The sequence below is a fragment of the Herpailurus yagouaroundi genome, unplaced genomic scaffold, assembly GCF_014898765.1.
Source record: "Herpailurus yagouaroundi ecotype Mexico unplaced genomic scaffold, PumYag 28, whole genome shotgun sequence".
Classification (NCBI taxonomy): domain Eukaryota; kingdom Metazoa; phylum Chordata; class Mammalia; order Carnivora; family Felidae; genus Herpailurus; species Herpailurus yagouaroundi.
The window spans coordinates 66,748,744-66,775,268 of record NW_024412376.1 but is presented as its reverse complement, the minus strand read 5'-3'; the positions used below and the strand labels follow the sequence as shown (position 1 = coordinate 66,775,268).

At 38.8% G+C, this 26,525-nt stretch overlaps 2 protein-coding genes across 6 annotated transcripts in view; one reads left to right on the top strand and one right to left on the bottom strand.

The window, feature by feature from the left end:
- The window catches only part of PDE5A (phosphodiesterase 5A), a 142,856-nt gene extending 119,129 nt beyond the window's left edge, over window positions 1–23,727 (bottom strand). Inside the window, exons 1-2 of one of the 5 annotated variants that reach the window (XM_040474869.1) lie at window positions 23,562–23,727; window positions 3,000–3,588 (exon numbers count right to left, since the gene is read on the bottom strand). In XM_040474869.1, the coding sequence (XP_040330803.1) occupies window positions 3,000–3,584 (585 nt within the window). In that variant the 5' untranslated portion in view covers window positions 3,585–3,588; window positions 23,562–23,727. Of the gene's footprint in view, window positions 1–2,999; window positions 3,589–21,825; window positions 21,975–22,676; window positions 22,940–23,249; window positions 23,534–23,561 lie in introns of those variants that run through there. The other 4 variants (XM_040474875.1, XM_040474841.1, XM_040474860.1 and 1 more) reach the window with 4 other exon arrangements.
- Window positions 21,370–26,525, top strand: part of LOC121037328 (uncharacterized) — a 39,895-nt gene continuing 34,739 nt past the window's right edge. The window contains exons 1-2 of the mRNA XM_040486709.1: window positions 21,370–21,520; window positions 21,958–22,220. Of these exons, the coding sequence (XP_040342643.1) occupies window positions 21,370–21,520; window positions 21,958–22,220 (414 nt within the window). The remainder of the gene's footprint in view (window positions 21,521–21,957; window positions 22,221–26,525) is intronic.

Below are 26,525 nucleotides of genomic sequence, written 5' to 3'. Positions count from 1 at the left end.
GGACCCCTTTGAGACAGCAGTATAAGAATTAAATCATTACTAACTGCAAAATAAAACTGACACTGTCAAAAATGGTAAGCGTATTAAACAAAATGCATATAAGTGAAGAAATTCTCAGGGCTGCAGAAACTCAGAACCACGCAGACAAATGAAGGCTTTCTCAGCGAAGCTGAAGCATATTTATGGTCCTACTGTACTTGGGACTATAGTGCCATTGAAAAGTGGAAACCCAGCTGTCACCTAAGACAGGAAGGGAATTCTGCAAATTTGGCAGCAATCCTTCAGCTGTGTCCTTAATACCCCGCTTGTAGTCTGCGACGGAGTGACGTTGCTCCAGAGCTCATAGAAGTTGCAGAGAGAGCTCCAAGAAGAATCAAAATTGAATAAACTCCTTGTATAGAATGGATTCTGGAAAATACCTCAGGATTTCACATCTTTCCCTAAATCCCTGCTCTCAATATTCCTCACTGGCTACCATATTTACTCACCCATCTTCAAACCCTCAGTCATCCTACCTCTTCCTTTCCCCTCACTTTCAACTCCTATTAGCGACCAACTCCAACAGATTCCACTTCTTTATCGGAAATCCACTCCTTTCTTTGCTCATAAGGCTAGTGTCCTGGTTCAGGTACTCACTGCCTCACACTATTCAATAATCTGTCCTCCCAGTTTCTAGAATTTTTCTAATTCATTTTATGACCACTGTAAAATTCATCCTGCTAAAGCACAGTATGAATCATAGCAATCCCCCTTTCAAACCACCTTTAATTATCCCTCGTGGTTCTAGTCCACATACACACCCCTCAGCCTGGCATTCAAGACCCCAGTAATCTCCAGGCTCTGCTCCCATAGCTCCTCAATGTCTACACTATTACCTACACATGTCTATACGATGACATGTGGTGCACCTGCCCTGTTGCTTCTTTCAACTTCTCTTTACATCTGGATTTCACCATGTATACAAACCAATCTATTCAAATCTTATCTGTTTTCTAGGGTCCATATCAAGCGGTGCTTCCTCAAAGAAACATTTCTTCATCTCCCCAACTAATGATATCTCCTGCTTCCCTGAACTTACCACATTTTCCTGGGCATCTATTATGACCTCCTTTCTATTCTACTTACCTATCCTATCTACTATATAATTTTAATTTAGTAAATATTTATTAAGACTTGACTGGGAGGATGTCTGGGTGGCTCAGTCGGTTAAGTGTCCGACTTTGGCTCAGGTCATGATCTTACGGTTTGTGGGTTTGAGCCCCGCATCGGGCTCTGTGCTGACAGCTCAGAGCCTGCAGCCTGCTTCAGATTCTGTCTCTGGCTCTCTCTCTGCCCCTTCCCCACTTGTGCTCTGTCTCTCTGTCTCTAAAATAAATAAACATTAAAACTTTTTGGAAAAAAAAAGACTTTACTGGGGCACCTGAGTGGCTCAGTCAGTTAAGCATCTGACTTCAGCTCAGGTCATGATCTCGCGGGTGGTGGATTCAAGCCCCCCACCCAGCTCTGTGCTGACAGCTCAGAGATTACAGCTTACTTCTGATTCTGGGTCTCCCTTTCTCTCTGCCCCTCCCCTACTCATACTCTGTCTCTGTCTGTCAAAAATAAATAAATGTTAAAAAAAAAAAAAAGACTTGACTATGTGCCAGGCATTGCATTAGCTATCATGAATACAGGGATGAATAAAAAAAGCAATGACCCTTCAAATTACAGAGAGGAATTGCAAACCGGGATTGCCACGGAATATTTAGTGTACCACATGGTAGGTAGCTAGAACAATTGTTCTATTACGGTGCTTGAAAATACCTGATAAACAAAGTGCCATTCAATTAAGATGTTTTATTTATTTATATTTTTTATTTAAGTTTCTTTATTTTGAGAGAAAGAGAGAGAGAGAGCGCGCGCACACATAATTGGAGGAGGGGCAGAGAAGGAGAGAGAATCCTAAGCAGGCTCTGCACTGTCAGCACAGAGTCCCACATGGGGCTGGATCTCACAAACTGTGAGATTATGACCTAAGCCAAGATCAAGAGTCAGACACTTAACCGACTGAGCCACCCGGGTGTCCCTAAGATGCTTTATTTAAAAACCATAATTCTGGGGCACCTGGGTAGCTCAGTTGATTGAGAGTCCAACTTTGGCTCAGGTCACAATCTCATGGTTGGTAAGTTCAAGCCCCACATTGGGCTCACTGCTGTCAGCGCGGAGCCTGCTTCAGATCGTCTGTTGCCTTCTCTCTCTGCCCCTTCCCTGCTTGTGCTCTCTCTCTCAAAAATAAATAAATCTTTAAAAAAATATTTCTATTAATATAAAAGATAATTTTAAATGAAAAATTTGAAGAATCATATAGTGTAATCTTTAAGACCATAATTAAAGACCTGTATATAATTGAAGCAAAGTAGAAGAAATACCAAATCTTTCTGCTGAACTATTTTAGAGCAACAATTTCTATTTTTTTGAAGACATAAATTTATTTGTTTAATAAAATAAATGAAAGAAAATATGGAAAGAAAGAAAATCAGATTTTGGTGTCAACGGGACTTCAAATGAATGAATATAATTAATTTGAATAAATAGATAAATGAATGAACAAATGAATGAAAAAAGACTACTGGTTTCGTTTTTTGACAGGTTTTGGACCTAGCATTTTAGATTGTCAGTAAAATCCTTGGGAGATAAAATAGATAAGGATAGTTATAGTCAAAAAGAGAATACAACTATGAGATGAGCTATGTTAAATTATCACCAAGAAGAAAACAAGACAAGCTTTCTCTAGGGCCCATATCCTTGACTCAACCACAAGTAAAGAAACCCTGGCATTTAAAAAGATGGGAAAGTTCTTACCATCCGTACCAATTTTAAGTAAGTGTGCAAATTACTACATTCAGTAATCCTGTTACATCTCAGCTTGAAATATCCCTACCATTCCCAGCAGTTGTCCAATATTCCATCCATGTTCCTCTCCTCATCCTGCTACCCCATCTCAATGATTCCCCACTTACCTCGTAAGCATCTTTGATGTTTAAGGGCTCACCAAATGCTGCCACATGTCCCACAATGCCTTTGTTCCATTCTAAGCGGATACAGTTATTTGAAGCTTCTTCCAGTGTTGAACCTTCTGCAACATCAAACAGGCGGCTGATAAGAAACTTGTCGTTGGAGCTGTCCTCACAGACAAGGAACAGGGAATAGCGATCAGCAGAGATAAGTCCATGAATATGCAAGAAAATTTTGTGACATAAGGCTGTGACATCCAAATGACTAGAGATATCTTTCACTAATTCCAAGAGTCTTGAGCACTGGTCCCCTTCATCATTATCAAACCTTGGGGGGGTTAGAGGCATCTGTTCCTTCTTTTCTGAGTCAGAGAGGAAGCTCACGGTTCCCTCAGAATCCTTGACAACAATGGGTCTAAGAGGCCGGTCAAATTCGGAGGCAGAGATTTTCCTGGTTGGTGTTCCAGGTGCACTGCTATCTGCACGGGGACTCTGCTGCGAGGGGCAAGAGCAAGATTCTGTGTGGCTTCTGATACCTTCTTTGCACACAGGGATGGTGTGGACTCTCTCAGCAAACCAAGCATTGACCATTTCTCTGCAGAACAGAATGCAGACATATTAAATATTTAAGAAAGAAAGGTGCTATCCCTGAAAACTGCTAAAAATTCTCTCACAGCAAACTGATCAGATAGTAATTCAATTTTTCACAGAAAATAAAAATAAGGTGGTTTGTTTAAGACAGTTTCATTTTGAAAAACTGTAGAGAACAATTGGCACAATGAACATTTTAATAAAGTCTGATGCCTATATACATAGATTTTCAGATATCTGATTTATAACGCATCAAGCTTCAAGTCTGCTTCTCTCAAAAGCAGTTTGTGTTAGAGTAAAAGACACTAAATTTGACGAAGTCTGAGGAAAACATAAGTACAAAAATCAGTTCGCTGTTTAAAACATAACTTGTTCTGAAGTGAAACATTTTAAAATTTAAAACAAATATTTAACTAAATTTGGCTAGCTAATATGTCTAATTTTAGATAATTTTATCCATATTGCTATATACAGATTAGATTTAGAAGGGAAAAATATAAATAATTTGACCTGCTTTGTAGAAAAATTATAGACTTCTGTAAATATTATCCAAATAATGCTTGTTCATCAATGGTAAAAATGATCTCTTCTTCTAGATTATCTATCTACTTCTGGTATAAAGGAAGAAAATTAAAAAGTATGCAATACCTAATTTTAAAAATTCCGCCCATGAAAATTTAAATTATTTGTTTTTAATATACCTTTCTGTGAAAGAAACCTATTTGAGCTAAAGGCTTCACAGTGTGTGATTTGTTTTTAAACAAACTTCAGATCACACTATACATCCAAATGATTGTTCAATTCAAATGATTCCCCTTGGCAAAACGTAATCTTATACCAATTGATAGTGCCATTACTTTAGACATTTTTGGAGCTTTTCTTTTGAAACTTAGCTTCTAAGAAAATTTATAAGATAAATAAGAATATTAATTTTCTCTAAAAGTTAGATCTTGCTTTTCACTAAGCCCTCTTCTCAAAACTAACAAATAGAAGAAAAACCAACAAAATAAAACCAAACCAAACAAAACCTTAAAGTAACAACTAACTTAATATCTCTTATGCATAAGACTTTCTTTTCCCAAACTCAAATTCCCTGTCAAAAGACAAAAACTTACTACCTCTGAGGATATTTAAAAGAATTTTCCATAATAAAAACGATGCAATCACTACTCTACAATGACGTATTATTTTCACTAAAAGGCCAGGACAAAAAAAAAAAAGTTTGACAATGCACGATTTTGGAGAGTGTTGATATATACCCTTCATTCTTCTTGGCAGTCGAAAGATTGTTACCACCACCTCCTTGGAAGGTAGATAGGCACTATCTAACAAATTTTAAAATGCATTTATCCTTTGTTCCAGAGATTTTACACAAAAGAAGTACCAACATATTCACTGTGGCACTGTTTGTTACAGCAAAGATAATAAGGTACCTATATCACCACTGGAAGGCTGTTTAAATACATAATGGTACATTTATATAATGGATTACTAGGCAGACATTGAAAAATGGTCATATATACTGCTGTGAATAATCTCCACAATTTATTAAGTGAAAAAAGAAGGATACGGAGGGAAAAAGAAAAAGTTGCCTTATTTCTGAATCTGTGTTGTTTTCCATTTATCAGATATTGCCTTAATTACTTTATTTTGAACAACAATGTATTATTTGGTAAATATACATTATTGTAAAATATGCCAGTCTAGAATGCAATGGGTAAGAGAAATAATAACACAGATATTACTAGGATGACCTCAGAATTTCAAGTGTTGGATACTATTATAAAAGCCTTTCAAAGATCCCTTTAAGAAGAAACACTTACATAACCCCCCAGAATTGCAGTAGTTTTGCCAAAGAAACTGATGTCAAAAATGCATTTGAAGCTGTCATAAATGTACAGGAAGCTTTTGAATAAAATTGTTTTGTAAAATGTAGATAAAAAAAAGCACTATGTCTAAATTAACATATTTCATGTGATTTAAAAATATGCACAGGTAACTTAAATTGTTAAATCAATATAAAAATAGGCATTTGAATTATTTCAGCTACCAACTTAAAATTTAGTCCAATTTATTTCTTACCTTCTCATTGGAAAATGGTGATCAACTTTTTTTTTAATTCAAAATACTGACTTGACAACTCGAGGTGGATATCTAAACAGACAACTTACAATGGGTGAAAACAGAATTCCTAATGCCCTACCTGTTGTGTTGCTCCAATCTCACTCCCTGCCAGTTTTCCTCATATTAATAAAGAACACCATCACCTCCCTAGTTACTCAAACCAACATCTAGGAATTTCTCGAAATTTCTGTTTCCTTCAAATCCCACATCCAGGCCACGTCCTGTCAATGTGACTCCCAAATCTTGTATCCCAATCTGTTCATTTCTATCTCCTGCATTACACCCTGGTCCAAGTTCCACCACCTCTCACTATGGACTATGATCACCTGCACCTAACTGGTCTTTCTATATTATACTTGCCCCCTTTCAAATCCATTCTCCCCATAGCAGCCTGAGCAATCTTTGAACAAAGTATATCTTAACATCTTAATTATCCTACTTGGCTTCTCAGTGAATAGAGAATAAAAGCCAAGCTCTTTTAATCCCCTACCTGGCCTCTCTGGGGCTCCTCAAGCAACCAAGCTCTAACTGCCCCCAGTCTGGAATGCTCTCCCGGCACCTACATCTGGCTGATCACTCAGACAGGTCTTCACTGATCTGCCACCTAAAGTGGCATCTGATACATGATGTTCTCACCTCACAGCACCTGAATTCTTATTATCGGCTATTTTTCTTGTTTATTAATCTGTTGTTTTGTTGTCTGTCTCCTCTGACCAGATGTAAATTTCATGAGAACTACTTGTCCAACTTGTTCCTGTACTCGGAAAATGCCTGTTACATACTCTGTCCTCAATAAATCCCTATACTTGGAAAATGCCCGTCTCATAGTGTGTCTACAATAAATAATTCTTGAGTGCAGTGAATGAATCAATAAATAAGGCTCCTAAATTAACTACATCAAGAGAGACAACAGTCTTTTGAATATCTGAATGCTTGTATATTCGTTACAGAAAATCAACATTGTGGTTTAACTATCAATATTTATTATCTCTTGGATATAAGCCTCATAACTGATCATGGTTAAGTTATCCTCATATACCCTGCAGGGCTTATGATATGTCTCATATAGAGTCAGCACTTAAAAATTCTTTATTCATATGCTTTTTAATACTACATTTGTCACACGTGTTTTATTTCTAGTTATTTTCTTGGAGAGATGAACGCAATATTAAATTATACAGGAAAAGCAGATCCAGTATATTCACTCATTCAATCAACAATTTTTATTAACCACGAGTGATGGGGAAGGGGTTTCTCATGACCACATTATTGATTATCTGAGTCCCTGTAGTTATATGCTTAGGTAGGAAAACATATCATATCATATCATAACATCAAAACACTCACTTAAGAACCAACCACAAAGAAAATTAAATCATTCCTCACACCTCTCTCTCTTCAGACATCCCTTAAAGTTCTGCAGTGCATGACCAATGTGGCTATATGAAGTGGGCCTTTCCTCTTAAAATCATCTATCCTCCCCCAATGATTTTTTAATATTTCAGTTTATACAAATACAAATCACCTGCAAATCAACATGATAATTCTTTAAATTTTTTTTAAATGTTTATTTTTGAGAGAGAGAGACAGAGCACGAGGGGCGGGGGCAGAGAGAGAGGGAGACATAGAATCCGAAGCAGGCTCCAGGCTCTGAGCTGTCAGCACACAGCCCAACGCAGGGCACATACTCACAAACCGAACCGTGAGATGATGACCTGAGCCGGAGTCGGATGCTTAACCGACAGAGCCACCAAGTGCCCCCCAAATTAAAATTCTTACATAAGATACAGAATTTCTACAAGTAAATCAAAGTAATGTTGGAGAACCATTACAATATTATACAAAGCCACTGACAGTTAAGGGCTATGCCCAGTTAAAGACCAACTAACAAATAAAGAATCAACAAGGGGAATGATATAACAGATACTTGAAAAGAGAAATTTATTTAAATAATTATATTCAAGATTAAGAAAGGTCCTTGGAGGGTGCCTGAGTGGCTCAGTCAGTTAAGCGTCCAACTTTGGCTCAGGTCATCATCTCGCAGTCTGTTAGTTCAAGCCCCATGTCAGGCTCTGTGCTGACAGCTCAGAGCCTGGAGCTTGCTTCTGATTCTGATTCTGTTTCTCCCTCTCTCTCTCTCTCTCTCTCTCTCTGCCCTTCTCCCCACCTCTCTCTCTCACTCTCCTTCTCTCTCCCCGCCCAAAAAATAAACATTAAAAAAAAAGAAATGTCCTTGGAAAAAATGATGAAACCTTCATGGTTTCAAAAAGTGTTTTTTTGAAAAAAAAGTCTATATTCCTGTTGTAAAAGTCAAACATGAAAAAGTGAAGTTAATTGGCTGTAAAATAGTTTTGTCAAAAATTGTCCATTCTAAAATTTAGCATGGAATTTTCATTATAATCTACATTTTATTAAATCTAAGATTAATTTACTTTTATAATCTGTGGTTCCATATTCAAGATAAAGTTCCAATCAAAACCTTTTCACTGATTTATCTCCCCATTTTAATTGGATCCATGTTTACATGTCCTTTTTTTTTATAGAATGAATTATTCTCATAAGGTAAAGATCTGAGTGTGTCAGGCACTATTCCAGCTAGGCCGGGCACCAGAGATATAGTAATGAACAACCCTAGACATATCATTCAGTGACCACTCCTCCAAAATTGAAGTTTATATGGTGTTCAGGAGTTTATTTCTGTACACACTGGATTTTGCTGTTCTATAAAGTTAAATGCAAATGCATAAAATGAATAAAGATGGAAAAGATGCCTGTAAATATGTCAGATATAAGGGTAAAAAGTACAAGATGGAATTCAAGAAACCTAGATGGTACTTCTGACTGGGCAAATCACTTCTGTGGCCTACGATAGGATCTCTGTGTTCATGTCTCTTCTTTGATTTTGTAAGATTTTGAAAGTATTTATATGAAACATAATGAAAAGAAAAGGGCAACAATTTAAACCTGGTGAGACAGGCATTAACAATCCTACTTTCTAAATTATGAAGCTAAATTAAATGGCTGAACCAAAGACATTCTATTTGGTGGCAAAATCTAGAGTCAAATCCAGGTCTCCTTTTCCAAGTCTTATGGCCAGTAAGAAGAAAAAAGTTCCCAGAACATCAATGCTTATCATGAAGGAAACACTCCCTAACTTCTAGCTGCATTTGAAAGTCAAACTCAAATTCACACATACAGGCACAGAGAGAATAAGACTGGAGTGCCTGGGTGGCTCAGTCGGTTAGGTTTCCAACTCTCGATTTTGACTCAGGTCATGATCTCATGGTTCGTGAGTTTGCGTCCCTAATCAGGCTCTGTGCTGACAGTGTGGAACCTGTTTAGAATTCTCTCTCTCCCTCTTTCTCTGTCCTTCCCTGGCTTGTGCACACATGCACACTCTCTCTCTCAAAACAAATAAACTTAAAAAAAATCACTTACGATAACACATTCTTTAACTTAATTTTTTATACTCAGATCATAAAAGGATGGCATATTAAGCCACTGAGGCAAAAACTGTCTCAAATGACTCAGAGAATAAAGATTCTTAAGGATAGTGTCCTGAAAAATATCTGCCTGAATCCCATGTCTGTTTCTCTGAAACCAGGTCATGTTTTATAAATCTAAAACAGTGCACTGAAAAACCGTATAATGAATGTGTTCAAGGGAAGAGTCATTCTTACGGTTGCTAGATTTAGCAAATAAAAATACAGAACACCCAGTTAAAATTGAGTTTCAGATAAACAATGAATAATTTTTTAGTATAAGTAGTATCTGAAATTCAAATTTAATTGAGTATCCTGTAGTTTATGTGGTCACGCCAGTCCTCTATATTCTTTTTCCCCAACTGAAATTGTTGGCAGATAGACAACAAAGAAAAGGTGGGTTCTATACAGCATGCTGATGAGCTCCAGACTATCAAATTACTAACACTAATTTTATCATCAAAAGAACACAGAGGACGACCGCACTGTGATCTTGCGTATAATAACTGAATCTTTTGAAAGCTTAGAGATAAATAATTAGTAGTATAAAATTCCTCTTTAAACTAAGTTCTTTCAGTTTACTCTCAAAACCACACCATGTATTTTTCATAGAGAAAAAACAAATTATAATTGACTCATAAAACAGAGACTGACTAGTTGCTAAAAATTCTTGGGACTATGAAGCATAAAGGGGCTATGTTTTTAGGAGACTTGAGTTCTAACCTAAGCACTTGTTACTAATGAGTTTTATGACCAGTGACAAACAATTTTCTTCCTCTGAGTTTCAATTTTATCTTCTATAAACCAGGGGAAACACCACCTGTTCTGATTACTTTATGTGAAGTGCAAGGTGCTGTCTTCAGCAAGGTATGAAGTCAAGAATAGCAAACAAGCAGTCAGAAGGTAATGCTAGTTCCAGCTATAAGACTACACAGATATGATGCCAAACCAGTCAAAACTTCTCTGGAGTTCAAGTTTTTCAGGTGTAAACATGGGCAGCTGTATTAACAAGCCACTAAGACCCCCTACAAAGTCTGACTTTATCAACAGGTCAACAGGTTATCATTAGGTCAGTCAACTCACTTAATGTCTTTTTGCCCCTCAGCTTCCTCTTCTTTTAAACAGGAGAATGACCCCATGACTCCTTCACTCACCACACAAGGCTGATACATAAGTCAAATTAGAAAATGCTTGTAGGAGCATTCCAAAATCTCTTCCATATATTTAAGATTTTGCTGTCTCCTGAACTCTTCATACTCATTCCAATGGAGACACAGGGTTTGGGCTAAGGAGCAGTAGCTGTTCATTTCTTCATAAAGTTCCCCCAAGAGAATCAGAAAAAGGATGAGGAGAGAAAGGTGTTTCTGGTGTACAACACCACAGGCTAAGTAAGTGGGCTAAATGGGGTCTGGAAACAGGCTGGCTACTGGCATCCTGACGACTGCTTGAAGTCCTCAAGTCCTTGGCCAAAGCAGATACTGCAGAATTCCATTCTTTATAGAATCCCATGAAGTTCCTCCTCCTCCCCAAGAATAAGAGTTACATCATAATTTTATGCAAGTTGCATCCTAACCATCTGAGCAAAAAGGAAAGAGACACAAGTTCCACAGGTATTTTTACCCCGTGCTACAAGCACTAATAACTTAGAGACTTTGCTGTCATGGATAAGCATGTCCTGCCAACTGCCTGGCAAACCTGGGAGCACTTAAAAGCAGGACAGCCCTCTTAGAGTCTTTTGGTTGATTTCACTTTACAAGGCTGTTAATGAAAGCTAACAGGGCCCAGAAACTTGAAGTAAAGCCATAGCCCAGGGAAATGCAGTGAAAATTGGTGCCAAGAATTTATAGTTGATGATAAGATCCTGATGTTTAACATCCCATCCAAATCATTCCCTCTCTCCTTACCAAAATCTGTTATCCTCCAGTCACTTATATCCTTCCTTATTTTGACACAAAAAATTTCTTACTTCATAAATGAATTGTATTATATACCATTTTTAAATGGGTAGATTAAATTCAGTTTTGTGTTTGTTTTTAATTTTTACAATATGTCTTAAAATAAGTAGATCCTGGAGGGTACCAAAATCAACACTGGGAGCTATTCTTCTCAGGTAACACAATGTGAACACCATCTGTGGTTTCAAACTTGTATACATCATAGATGCTGCTGAGGTGCACAGAGGGACCCTTTCCCCCACTGTGCACGTAAAGAGCCCAAATGACTGATATTAATTAGATAATAGGAAATAAAGCCAAATGGCAGCTGCCAAAAACTTGCCAAGAGTTGTCATACATGTGCCCTGAATTTTAAATTTCAAACCTTTTTAAATAATGAATTCAATCAGAAGTTTACGGTCTCCATATCCTACTTTAGGGAAGACTCTTACAGCCCAAACTGCTCATGCAATGGCAATTTGATATAAAAAATCAGTGTCATGAAGAATATTGTTTAATGCATTCTGATTTCACTGGGGTTCTTTACAATACTGCCAGCACCACACCCTTCAAAATGGTGTTACAAAGTAGGTGGAGCACCCTACAAAATTAAATGAGTTCATGCACTCAAAAGGCCAGGAAGCCAGGTTCCAGCAGCTGCAGCAGGAAAAGGCTGAGCTGCATATTTCCAGTGTTGAACATTTTGCATTTTTAGTAATACACAGAGGGATGACCAAATTAATTTGTGAATGATAAAAAAAAAAAAAAAGATAAAAAAAATTCAGGGTGGGGGAGGAAGCATAGAAGATGAATGGTCATTTTTTTATGATAGTTGTAACAGAGTTTATTTCCTCAAAATTATACACATGGCAGAACCCTGTGTACTTCTATTTTTTTAAGTAGATAAAAGTATACTTCTTAAAATGATAGACTCAACTAAGTTAATGATTTAAGGTTTCAAATCTAGTAATACCTTTTTTATAGATATTTAAATAGGTTTAAGTTTATGTATTAGGCACACCTCATCTTCTTTATAAAAATATTACAAGTTGATTAGCAATCCTCATTGAAAAAATGAAAGGTAACTTAAGGCATATACTCTGTTAGGAATCAAAACTTTCCTCCTTTTTCAATTTCTCATTTTCACACAAGATTATTATAGACCTATGACAGAAAAGAAAACTACAATTTATAGCTTATGTTCTAGAAATTTTCCACTCATCTAGACATGCCACAGCTTCTTCCAAATACCTTCTATCTAAAAGTATTAAATAGGAAATGCAAAACCTACTCACAGGACAGACAGATGTAAACTCTTGTATAGATTTCAAATATGGTTAGCAAAAGACACACACACACACACACACACACACACACACACACACACACACAGATGCCTATGTCCATAAGGGCTCCATGCAGCAATATATTTACTTTCCACCAAAGTTGAAGTGCTCACTCATCTTACAAAATGAATCTTGAAAAAGACAAATGCTTTAAAATGCACATTTAATATTCCAGATGTCTTGAAAGGGAAAATGATTAAAATATTCTGTCTGGGTTTTATAGAATATTTCTTGGCATCTAGAAACCTAAGGGGAAAAAAAAAGGAAAATTTACGAGGCAAAGTAAAATTGTGATATAAACACAGTAATTCTCATGAGTTAAAAATACAATTAGATGAAACCTAATTGTAGAGCAACTAGTTCAATGCATTTTGTACTCTTGCCTAAAAAAATGTACCAAAGGATGAAAATTATTTGAAAATATATTGTATTTAGGGTATTTGTGTTCTAATACTAAAAATATAATTGTGATGGCCTAGTACCTAAATATTCAGCCACTCTATTTTAAAATGTCATTGGAGAGTTCCCACTTTTTAATACTCTAAAATTATAGATGGAAACTAAACCCACTTGGGCAAAGTCTCTAAGCAAATCATTTAGTAATGCGTATGCACATTAAGGGGCCCTAGGAGAAACTTTAACCTCTTCCTGAGTTAGATTCCACATGATATTAAATCTATGAGCCTTGGCCTTGCTTCCTTTAACACTGACGCTAAACTTCAGTAAAGCCTGGTGGGGAAGGGCCCTAAGTGGGACAGACTTGAGCTTCAAACCCACAGCTATTTCTTTCTAAGGGTGAAACCTTAGGTATATTATTCACTCCCTCAATAAAATGAATGAAGATAATGACATAACCTTTCTCAGGTTGTTAAGAAAATTAAAGGAAACAATGCATATAAAGTGACAGCATAGAGTCTGGGACATACAAATGTTATGTTTAATACAGTGTTTAATACACAATAATTATTATTTTTAAGTTAATCAAACATTATTAAATAATGGAGTACATCTTCAAAAGTGTTTTTTTTTTTTTTTTGGAAAAACAATTTATTCAGTGGGCTTGTACAGAGTAACTAGATGTTAGCCATTGCTTCTTCTGAAGCTCCTAGTTTTAAAACACTAATATCTCTACAGAAACACATGAAAAAAAATTAAGTTGCTTTAATGTTAGTATTTTCTCAAATTATAACTGAAAAAACATAAGACTTCCTAGACAAATAACTACACTTACATATGATGTAATTTTTTGAATAACATATAAAAATAAAGAACTTAACAGTTGAGAAAAATAATTGCAAGAACATAGTTTGTTTCTCCATTACTACTTAAAAAAATTTTTTTTTGCAAAAATAAGTTAGAGATTTGGGGACGATTCTTTTTGAAAAAATTGAAAGATAAAATAAAACTGACAACACATGTGAGAAAGCATAACTAATTACCTATAATGAAAATTATAGCAATATTTCATAGTAACCATAATTCTAAACTGGAGAAGGGTTTTAATACTAGACCAAAAAAATGCTTTAACACTCTGCTAGAGATTTGGGGACTAAAGTTGGTCTGTTTTAGCTCCTACCCAAGGGGCTCGCTTGAGGAAAGTCTGGAAGGCTGAAGCCTGGGCCTCAAGCACAGCTACGCAGCAAGTCCTTGAGCAGTGTAGCATTTGGGGAGATTTGCAGGGTGCCTCAAAACAAAACAGGGTAAAAAACTGCAGGCCCCGAATGATCCAGAAAAAACAATGCATTCCCATGCTTTTAAGTTTACTATTAAAACATCATCCCTTTTTCTTTCTCTCCAGTGCTTTTTTTATTTCGTAGGTCATGTGAATTAATCTCTTTAAAACCAGAATTACAAAGAGTGTACTAATTTCCTGTCTGGAAAGCGATGGTTGATAACTTATATGGAAATCTGCTAAAATTATCCGCAGGAAAAACACAAAAGTAACTCACATAAAGTATAATGTTAGATATTTTTCCTGCTCTTTGATCCTGATTTTATACAGTTTTAGTTACACTGTTTGCCTAATTTGACCTGGATCCACTACTCATTTCTGGAAAGTACTTAAAGAAGGAAACTATTCAATCTGAGAATCTGATAATCTGCTCTCCTTGTGAAAATAAAGAATGCTTAGGGTTGAAAGAGCTTTTTCAGCTCATTAATGAATTTTTCTGCTTGATTCCTCCCCACCCCACCTCCACTCCCACTTTAAAACCCAGGGTTATTAACCTGAGCCAGTCCCAAAGCTGGGGACAACCCACCCCGGGAGGTCTGGACTCCCGGTCCAATTACCTTTCCAGTAGCACAACAATCCACAAATGGCTCTGTTCAAATCATTAATATTCATGTAAAATATAAGGACTTTTTTTAAGATTTTATTTATTCTTCAGCGAGAGAGACAGAGCATGGGCAGGGGAAGAGCAGAGCGAGAGAGGGACACAGAATCCAAAGCAGGCTCCAGGCTCTGAGCTGTCAGCACAGAGCCCGATATAGGGCTCAAACTCAAGCTGTGAGATCATGACCTGAGCTGAAGTCGGACTCGGACACTCAACCAACTGAGGCACCCCGGCACCCCAAGGACTCTTAAAGTCTATAAAAATCGCTGTTTTATTGTTCTAATTCCCACTTACCAGAATAAAGAAATGACTATCAAAGTTTGTGATTATATGATTCTCAAGGTAAACTACTGAAATTCACTCTCCAAAAGGGAAGGAAATATGCATTATTTCCTTTAAATTTCTATGAAGTAAATGCTGCTTCCATTTTACAGAAAAGGCAAATAAAGCACCTAAGTTCATACTGTTTGAAAGAAAAAGTTCTAGGGTTGAAGCTTAGACTGCTCCTACCTAGGGCCCTTAACCAACATCAGTAAAAATCAATAGTAAACAATTCAGAACAGTGGCTCCTAACCAAGTAACAGCACCAATCCTTGGGGGCATTTGGAACTGTGGGTCACAATGATGGGAGTGCTCCTGGCATTTAGTTTCTGGGGTCCAGGGATGTTAAATAACCTGCAATTTGTTGAACAGTCTCTCGCAACAACAAAAAAAGGTCACCACTGAATAACAATAGCATCCCTTTTGAGAAGCACTGGCTTGGATGAAGAAAAGATGAATATACTATAATAATAGGCTGTTAAATGAAACTGGGGAGATTTGGAGCACCTCCAAGTGACATCCTCACATAATGTCTACTGTGATGTTACCGTGATCAGTTCTCTTGGATCTGGTATGAAAAGGAAATGAACGCTCTGCCTGAAGTTACTTAGTATTTCCAAGTTTTCTCCAGCTATGAAAACATCTGAGAAGTTGACTGGGACCAAATATAAATAAAATGCAGAATCGCTTCATATGGTTTCACATTCACTTTTGATGGAGAGTTAAAAGAAACAGGTTTTGTAATTTTCCATGCATTTGCAATCACGTGTATGAAAAACGTTCCTTAAAGGAAAACCTACTTACATCTGAAAGAACACATCATAACTGACATTTATGCTGTAAATATGTAAATTGATTTGTTTTGCATATGGGAAAGACTGCACTAGATTGCCATTTTTCAATCTGAGGTATGAGAAGGCCTGAGAATCCAAAACAAGTACGTTTTAAAGATCTGTAATTTTTCTATGAAAATGTTCTAATTTTGTGTTTTCACACTGATGACAATTAAAACCCCTAAAAAAGGTGAAAGAAGTACACTTTAAAATACTGGGATGACCACCTTCAAACCAAGTACTAGCCTACAATTTTAACACTCAGATTTATATCTGTGTTTACAACCATACGAACAGCTCAATGGTTCTAGGATAAAGAAAAAAATAAAAAACAAATTTAATCTGCAAGATCTGCAAGTGTGCTTTCAAACCAAGCCAAAAAAAAAAAAAACCACACAAAAGCTATGCTATAGCAATAAAAGCTTCATGACTGTTCGGGCCCAGTGGGAGAAGTGAATCATCATTAGGGCAACTGTAGCAAAGGTGAACTGACCTCACCAAACTCTATTGAGCAGTCAGGGCCATATGCAGTCTGCAAGGGTGATGTAATAAATACTGTCAATCTGCATCTGGCTGGAGTTTTACCATTCTTATTCATAGTTAGCTTATAAATTTATTTTGGTATTACAATTGGAAAAATGCTGAAATTATGATTAAATTATACCTACTCTTAGGAATCCCATATTTAACCAACATTAAATACAAGGAAGTCCAACACTAGGTATGGTAGATACCTAGAATTTCTGGCTATGCCTATATCACTTTCTTTTAGGAATTCCCTCTCCTTCAATGGCATATCACATTATGGGTTACCTGCCCCAAGAAAGTAGTCGGACGACCCTATTCTTCTGGATACACTGACTGGACCAGAGCAGGCACATGACTCAAGCAAGGCCAGAGAAAGTTTGAGAGGACTGACACAGATGACTCGGTAGTTCTCTAACATCAGGATTTTAAGACCCACAGAAAGTTGCCATGAAAACGCTTCCAGCACATGAAGAAAGCATACAGAATAAAGCCAACACAGCACAGGGCCAAAAAATGGATGGAAGGATGGGCTGAAGGAAGGACAAACAGATTAAATAGGTTTACATACAAACAGAATCCCGACAATATTTGATCAGATGAATTTCACAGACAAATCTATTTCCAGGCACTTAATTATGTAAGACAATTTTGTATAAATTCAAGTAGGGTTACTTATGACCAAAAGTTTTCTAACTAACATACCACAGATCAATAAGAATGTCTTTCTTATCAGGAGAACATTACTTAAGTTTGAGAAACACTGGATTAAAGATCTTTTCTAAATCTAAAGTTCAAAAATCCTGCATGTGTGTATGTGTGTGTGTTTTAATTATTTCATCAGCTTAAAGGGTCAGGATTTTTTTCTCTTCTTTCAACCTCAGCATAGGTATTCAACAGAGAGTAGAAATAATGATTGCTATTTGTTTTTATAATTATCACTAAAGATATATTCGATGGAGATCTTTTTTTCTCCCAAGTTTAGATTTAATAAAATTATTCACAGAAGATAATTTGCTGATTTTAGAATTCAGAATCAAGGGGAAAGTCTTGAAGGATACAGAAGCTAACAATGGCACATAACACTTTAAAAAGCATGCTTGGTACAAACTATAAACCAGAGAAATAAATAAATATCTTTAAAAGCTTTTTAATTATTTTATCTTTTTAATGTTTTTATTTATTTATTTTTGAGAGAGAGGGGAACGGGGGCAGACAGAGAGGGAGAGAGAGAGAATCCCAGGCAGGCTCCACGCTGTCAGTGCAGAGCCTGATACGGGGCTAGATCTCACAAATTGTGAGATCATGACCTGAGTCAAAATCAAGAATTGGATGCTTAACCAGCTGAGTGTTCCAAGTGTCTCAAAAAGCTTTTTAGAATACTTGTCAAAATGATTCTTAAAAACCTAACACTCAGTTAGCTTTACCTGCCTGAAACATTTGGTTGGCCATAAGTATAAATTCCCACCAGTTAGAGAAAATGAATACAACATTTACATCATGAAAAAACATATATAATTCCAAACAAAATGAGAATACCAAGTCAGTAAATAAGATTACAGAGCTAAATATCAGATGAATGACTCATGTGGAAAGACTTTCTTCAATTTTTATGCCTAGGTATATAGCTCCCAGGCACTTTTTGCTGAGAACCTGATATAACAGATATTTCCAAGACCACATCAATCAGCCGTAAACACTGGTCAATGGAATCTACATCTGTCCAGCTAAACGAATTTCATAGGAAGTCCTGCAAAGTCAGTAGCTAGTCTGCATCCTAAATTCAGAAATTAGTCATTTTTCAACCCTCCACTATCAATCAACTCAGTGATTTATTTAATTGCCCTTAAGTCTTTACCAAAGGCTTTCATCCTAGGAAGAGGTTTTTATCCTACAATCAACTCTGAGAACAAAGAGCAAATCTAACTGAACCTAACAGTTAGAGGTTTAATAAATTATTAATGTGAAAAATGTTTTGGGAATAAACTAATAAACCTCAACCAGTTCTGCGTAACCTTTTCAACGACGGAAGAAATCTTTCCTGAGCATTATTAAAATGCACTGGGAAGTTCAAAGTTCTAAGTTAATTTGTGTTTTCAAATTTAAAGGAAAGGAAGCATATTACTAAGACACATTCCCTGTAATCAGATAAGGATGAAACTTTACCTGTACAACTTGAAAGCCAGTTTCAGATATTTTAAATGTTTAAATACTTAGGTGGAATTACTTAAAAAGAAAATTTTGTTGCACAACATATTCAAAATGTTAAATATTGCACGTCTTGAGATGTTGAAAACATGATCCTAGGAAAATACAGATCTGAAAAAAAGCTACCGAATTGTACTATATGCCTATTTCAGATTTTGTTAGCTAAGCAGATAGATTTATTTTGAGATACCATCTGTGACTAGTTGCGACTGCATTAATTCTACCACATTCTTAGGAACCATGACCTTGTACTGCAGGCTCTAAAATGGGTCTGATTTTGAAACCTTGAGAACACTAGAGATAGAAGGGGCCATGAGAAACATCATTTCAGGGGCTCCTACAGCTTCTTCTAGGAGAAAGGAATTCCATACATATGAGTACTCTTCGGGCACTAAAAAGCAGTTTAGAGCTGGCTATATGAACCCTGGTTATAAACAATACAAAAAGAAAAGGCCATTATTGCATCAGATTTACCATCATAAAAATATTATAAATAATATTAAAGTCAGACTGAGTCAACAATCACAGGGTTTTATTATATTCAACATTAGCGACAGCTTAATCAAATATGCTTAACAAATCAGTTGTCTGAAAATTGAAAATTATATTCCTATATAATTACAGACACAATAATTTTTAAAAGTAGATAGCAATATTTATTTTATATCCATCATCTGATTTTAAAATAAATATCTTGAATAAAAATGGTAAGCTTTTAGAGATGAGAAAAAATTATGAAGAAAAAAATGTCAAGTAATTCAGCACAGCTTTGCAGTGTCAAATAAAAGGTCTATCGCAGAAAGCTACTTGGGAGTGTAAAACTTCTGTTTCTGGACTTTGATCCAGGCGATCATAAAAACTTGTCCTCACTTAGTAACTCCTATTTTCATTATATGCCAAATATTCTCAAGCTTTAGCCTAGTACAAAACAAAGCAGTAAAGTCAATCATGTTACCCCTACCATGCTAAATAAACTATAACATCACCCACAATGGCAGAGATGATTAGTAACTAATGAAAGGTAACATTATTTTAATATGCTGTCAAGAATAACAACAGCTGTTTAAGTGGCATTAGCACCCAGAAGACTTCATTTGCAAATACATGAAGATTAGAGCCCTTGATTAACACAGTATCTCAGGCGGGTAGGACTGAGGAAGTTGTCTAGAATAGTGAGGGTGGAAATTTTCCATATGTTGTACTTTTACTAGTCTCAAATTATTTTTTTATGCCAAAAGATTATGTTATGGATTGTTCAACCAACACTCTCAAATTCACATCAACAGTCTGTGATTACTAAAAAGCATCTGTGCTCCAAGCTTTTAGCTTTTAACTGGGTGCTTAGCTTTGTATTTGAAGATACAGGAAACAATCTAATACAGCGGCAGAATTGCTTTCGAGGTCAACCAAACCCATGGGTATTTAAATGAGAATTTAGGAATGCCAGAACCTTCATTCTGTTCATGACTACTATTGAGTACAGATCTTTCAGTCTGGAGATAGGATAAAGAGGCATGCATGAATGTCAAATGACAACAATCAAATCAAATAATGTAGAAACAGTTCCATTCACATGCCTGTCTACACTCACAGATGGCCAATCTAAGTGTATCCAAATTTCTTTTAAATTTTAAAACATGTTAAATGTTTCTACAGAACTGTTTCATGGGTTTTCTGAATCACTGACAGTATTCACATTACACTTACAAAATGTAACAAAAGGAAAAAAGCGAAGTAATGTGAGCTTCTAGTTAAAAAAAAAATCTTAGCTGTAAAGTTAAAATGTCTGCAAATAAATTTTTACTACAACCATAAGACTCACACTGGGTTTAGAAGTTTGGCATTTTTATAATCAACTACTGTCTAATCTCACAATCTTAAATCTCCAGTTAATGCCACCAAATATACGACCAAACGGGAACCTCTGACTACACACAAGCTCTTAGATTATATTCTTTAAACTGACAACTTTCAGCACTTCATAACTCTTAAAACTGAGGGCCTGTACTACTCTTAAACATTTTATACTTTCGTTTTCCAACTCCTATTCAACATAAGCTCTTATAAATACATAAGAATATATACACACAACACACACATATCAGAGAAAGTGGTCAGCCTATGTCAATATAAACTATAATACAAAAACTAACTTAAAAAATCTTCATATAGAGTCTCAGATGATCTAAATTTTACACAGAGCAGTGTAATTTTGAGAAATTGGGATTTTAATCTTTTGCTACTTGGGAGAAGAAGTAATGTGAAAAGAAAAGTAAATTTAATTCTTTCCATTTATTTTCCGGTAAAATGTTTTTCAAAGTTTTGGCAGGCTCGGAGTGAGGTGTTCTTACCTATGACTACTTAAAAAGAACCACTAAACAATCCCAAATTTCTGACTTTAAAGGGAGAGATGGGAAAAAAAGAAAAGGACAATTTATGTTGATTTATAAGACAAATCACTTTTTTCTTTCAACTATTAACAATATGCCACCTCCCCAAAACACCTTGACACACTTAAAAAAAAAAAAATCAGCCCAGTTCCCCTGCTCACTCCCCGTTCAACGAGGGCAGAAAGGTGGACGAGTGCAAGGGGGAAAGGAGACGAGGGGCAGATGGCCTCGGAGTAGCGGGTGACCGCTGAAAACTGTCGGCCACAGCAGTCAGCAATTCCAGATCTAGATGGCCTTAGTGCCTTACCCTACACTCGCAGAAAAGTGTGTTTTGAAAAGAAACCACTTGCTTTCCAGGGTTTATCCTCCGCTTGCTCCAGATTTAAGATTCCGAAGGAAGAAGGCCAAAATGGGAAAGCCAACTTTAAAAGGAGGGCGGAGTAATTAAACAGAAGAGGTAAGATTTGCCCTAAGCAGTAGCCTCTATAAAAAAAAAAAAAAAAAAAAAAAAAACCCGAAAGTAATGAAATCGATACAAATTCGTTAGGAAAAACAGCCTTAAAAAAAGAGTCCCTTCTAAGATACCAAAGCAATACACCGCAAGAGAATAAAGGAAAACAAAAATGTCAGACAGTCCATTTTCAATGAAGATTCCTCCGCTGCTGTGACCTGGGCGCCACCACCCCAGCACCCGGCCCCGCGCCCCCAGGGAAAGTGGGAAGGGAGGGGATGCTGAAGGAACTACCTGGTTTTGTCTCCAAAGGGCAACATATCAAACATGGGAAGTTCAAAGTGCAGACCATGCGGGCTCCGCAGACCCTGGGTTCCAGAGGCGCCGGGGGGCGACGACGTGCCCAGGTGAGGCGGTGACTCCAAGCCCGCTCCCCTACCGACCCCGCCACCTCGCCGCTGCCAGCCGCCGCCCGCTCGTCCCGCGCTGCGCCGCCCCCTGGCGGGGAGCGCCCGGCACAGCGGAGACGGAGCGCGGGCGGGTGGGACCCCAGCGCCGTGCCCCGGCTGGCCGCTCCACCATCACCGCCTCGAGTGCGTCTCCCCAGCGGCCGAGGCGGCCAGCGCCGGCTGCCCGACGGCCGCTGCCTGGATGTGGCGGCGGAGGACACGGGACCCTTCTCCGAAGAGGTGCGTCCTGGAATCAGCCCGAGTCGGCTTCCCACCAACTCCTCAGGCTTTGAGGGATCCGCCCGCCACACACTCCCCTCTCCACCTCCTCCTTCCTCGGCTTCAGCCCCAATGCCTTCCCAACTCAAGGCGAGCGTTTCCCACGCGCGCCCAACTGCCCCCCGGGCGGCCGCCTCCCAAAGGACAGGCGCCCTCCTCCCAGCCCTCCGCAGCGGCCGCCCGGCGCTTGGCTCTGGACCAGAAAGAGCTGGCCTCTGGGGTCGGCTGGGGCCGCGTGGGACCCGCCAGCCCCCAGCTGTCCGCTCCCGCCGCGCCTCCCCCGCGCCCTTTGTGTGCGCGCCGCGAACCCCTCTGCGGAGCGGTTTCAGCGGCGCCGCCTTGGGAGCAGGAGAGAGTGAAAGGAAACGCGCGGGCCAAACTAAGGACTGGAAGGGGGCAAAAGGCGACAGCACTTACTCTGGGAAGATTCCGGCATGTTGCAGCCTTTGGGCTCCTCGTGGTCTCGCCCCTACCCCGGCTTCCCCGCCCCGCCAAGGGCCGGGGCGAGGGGGGACGGGGGAGGAGCGGAGCCGCTAGGACCGAGTTGGAAATGGTGCTTCCGGAGCTGCAGGGAAGGGGCTCAAAAACTGTTTTGGTTTCGCTAAGGAGATTTAGGGGGAACAGGAGGCTAGAGAAGGGCTGGAGGAAGGCCCATGAGCGCGGGTGTATGTAAATAATCTTGCTCTCAGGGAATACCAGGGCAGCCGAGGTGTATGTCTGGGGGGGGTCGCGCGCCGCATGTACATTTTTGTATTTGAACTTTGTGAGCAAGTTGGGTCGAATCCCATGTTTGGGCTTTTCGACTGTACTTGCCATAAAGTCGAGGTCTCTATACCCTAACAGGACCAAGGACCTACTTAAAAAGCCAAGGGCCTGGGAACGGAGGTTGTTTAACGGTGAAGGCAGGGGAAAATTCAACAGGGGAGAGAGATGAGCCCCCAGGTCACTCTCAGCGACCCGGCTGAGTCTTCCAGGGGGTCCTCTTCTTACCTGGTGGCTTTCCTAACAAAGTAAGAGAAGGTAAAGTCCCAGTGATCATCCAGCCACGCTTCCACCGAATCCTGGTCCCGCTGCAACTGCGACCCCCCGGGGCCCGGGCTGGCCCGCTCCATGATCCGCGCCCCGAGTCTCTGCAGCTGGTTTGTGCTGTTTTCCACCCCAGCTGGGGTCCCTCCCTCGGAGGAGCAGGACTCTGCCCCGAGACCCTCCCCCTCCTCCTTGCTCCAGTCCGGCTGGCTTTCGGCGAAGCTGCTCGGGCTCCTGGCCAGCCTCTTGCCGCGCCCCTCCTCTCCCGGTCCTCACCGCTCCCAGGTGTGGCGGGTGGGGCAGGCGCTGCAGCCGCGCGTCCTCCCTGGGGTCTGGTGGAAACCGGGTCTCGCAGTGTCTCAGGTCCCCAGATTCCAAGGCGGCGGCGGAGGCAACTGGCGAGCTCTCCGGAAGCTAAGTGGCCACGGCTGGAAGGAGGCCACGCCACCGCTGGGGTGCGCTGTGTGCTGAGCGGGATCCGGGGGAGCGCGCAAAGGTGACTGTGGGTGTGTTCGCAGATGCCCCGCTGTCAGAAAGGGAGAGTCGCGATGTGTGCGCCCATCCTAAATCCCGAAAGCCGGAGCTAGGGGAAGTTTCCACGCAAAGTAAGAGGTGCTGCTACCCTGGGCACTTTTTCCTCTGGGCTGACTGAACAATGACTGTCTGGCCTCGCTTTCTTCCAACCCAGGGCTTGGGTCTGGGAGAAACCGGGATCATCGACCTTCCTCGGAGCCCAGTCAGCCCCGGGGGTTCGAAGCACCCCAGCAACCGTGCGGGTTAAGGAGAGCTGGGGCGTGCGCCACAGATTTGCGGGTCCTGGTGGGTAACTTCCAACAAAGCCATTCCCGTGTTTAAAATGTTAATATTAACGACAATAATAGTTACAAATTAAGTGTCTGCATCAAATTAAGTGTCTGCATCAAATTAAGTGGCTGGAACAAGATTTCCTAGGAAAAGGAAAAGGTAAACTGAAATAATTATGATGGTTTGTGTATGAAGTCAGAGAACAAGGGCACCTCTGTACAATGAGGTTAACTTGAGAGCACAGGCACTATGCGGGTACAGTGCACAGCAGCCCATTAGCCCAAGTTTAAGTTCATTCGTCATATTTAAATGGAATTAACACGGGCGCGCGTGCACACACACACACACACACACACACACACACACACACACACTACAAAAAAGTATCCGTTTAAAAGGGCTCAGCCTTCCTACTCTGTTTTGCCCTGTCCCAATCATGCTTTACAAGAATGAAGTTGGTGTCTTCCTTTTGCTTTGTTCTCATCTCCATCTTCTTGTCCCGCAATTTGCAGTTTTAATATGGTATTTTGCAGTGACCTAATTTGGGGGTAGAATTAAATCAGGAGTTGTATGTTTCACTACGTGTGAAGGACACTATTATCAGTGATATACCCTAAGTAATCGAGCTGACATACTTTTAACAAAGTCCTTTCAAAATACTCTTGGCAAGAATGTAAGACATTACTCACTACACAGAAACGCATGATTAAATTGATAATGTAAGAACTTTAGAAAATGCCTTCCAATCCCCCCAATGCAATGGTTTATCCTTCCTGCATTAAATAGTTGTCTTTCTGTAACTTCAGTTTCTGACACTTCACTGTTGTATATAAGTAACCACAAGCCAATAAAAAGTAAGCAAAGCAGTAGAATGTGACATAATGCATGATAAATTATATCAGGTTTTAAAATGTGAGCTCTAATTTGTTACTATGATCCTGATGTGTGATTACAGTGCTCATGAGCTGGAGACTGCCCTCGGTGCTCAGTTTTTCCCTGTGGAAATCCACGCATTTCTCCTAACAGGAGGTCAATTATGATTTAAAATTCTGCTTACCTACAAAAGATGGAGTGAATTTTTGGCTTGAATTATTTGCTTCTGTTGGTTGTCTTGATTAAATAAACTATCTAAATGTCCATTTTTTTCTTTTAACCTGAAAGGGTCAAATTATTAGAAACCAGGAAGTTTTCTGAAAAGTTACTTGAAAACAAAATAAAATAAAACAGTTTATGGATTCTCCCATCAGTGGGTCTGAATTCTCTGTGATGTACATGGTAGATTGGGGGTTACTGTGAAGGCCTGTTATATGAAGTGAGCATATCACAAGGGATTGGGAGATGAGGTATTTCAGACTGTTCTAGTCTCCAGAGATCTCAGATAAAATTTGTAACAAAACCTCTGTAATTGTAAAGTTCTTAAAGGGGAGCATATTTTGCATTGACCTCACCCTGACCTCTTGTTCCCCAGCTCCATTTTATTCTTTATCCCTATTTGCTAGATTATTTAATGTGTTAACTTACTGGTACAGATTTCACTAAGCATCTCCAATCTTGTTGTAGAATGAGTTGAAGATTGAGTAAATAACAAACGTTACCAGGAAATAACTTCAAAAATGCTGTTACTGCTATTCACAACAAATAAATGTGCAATGATTTAACGGAAAGCCCTCCAGTTCCCAATATACTGGAATAAAGCCCAAACTCTCTAATGTGGCTTACAAAGTTCAACATGATTTGGCTTTTACCTACCTCTACTGTTGAAGGTTTTGATCATACAACCAGAAAAAAATAAATCTATGATCAAGTTCCTTTAAAAAAAAAAAGAATATGAATTATAAAAGTCATGAAAAACTTTCCTGCTTTGCTTTTTTCCCCCCAAATGCCACACAGTATATTCTGTCCCCTTGCAGCAATCCTGTATATTCCAGGCTTGAGAAAATTAATATATTTGCACTTATAATGATATCCAAGTTTCTAACTATTGAAGGGGGAAGACTAGAACATACATTGTAGTGTTGAAATAGAATTGGAGGTTAAAAATTAAATATGGAGGGGGTGTAGTTGTGTATCATGCAGGGAAATCCCACATGATGAAGAAGTACAGGCAGTTTCCGAGAACTGTGGGTATCCTCTAGCTGACAGCCTAGAAGAAGCTCTAGTCAGCAAAAAAAAAAAAAAAAAAAAAAAAAAAAAAAAAAAAAAAAAAAAAAAATGAATCCCTCATTCTTCACAATACAACAAAGAAAATTCTGCTACCAAACTTTTTGAGCACAAAAGCAGATATTTCCCCAGGCAAGCCTCAGATGTGACCACAATCCCAGCCAATATATAGACTTGCAACCTTATAATATGCTAAGAAGACATCTTCATAATTGATATCTTAATAATGAGTCCTACAATCCACGAATATAGTATATTTATCCATTTATTCTAGTC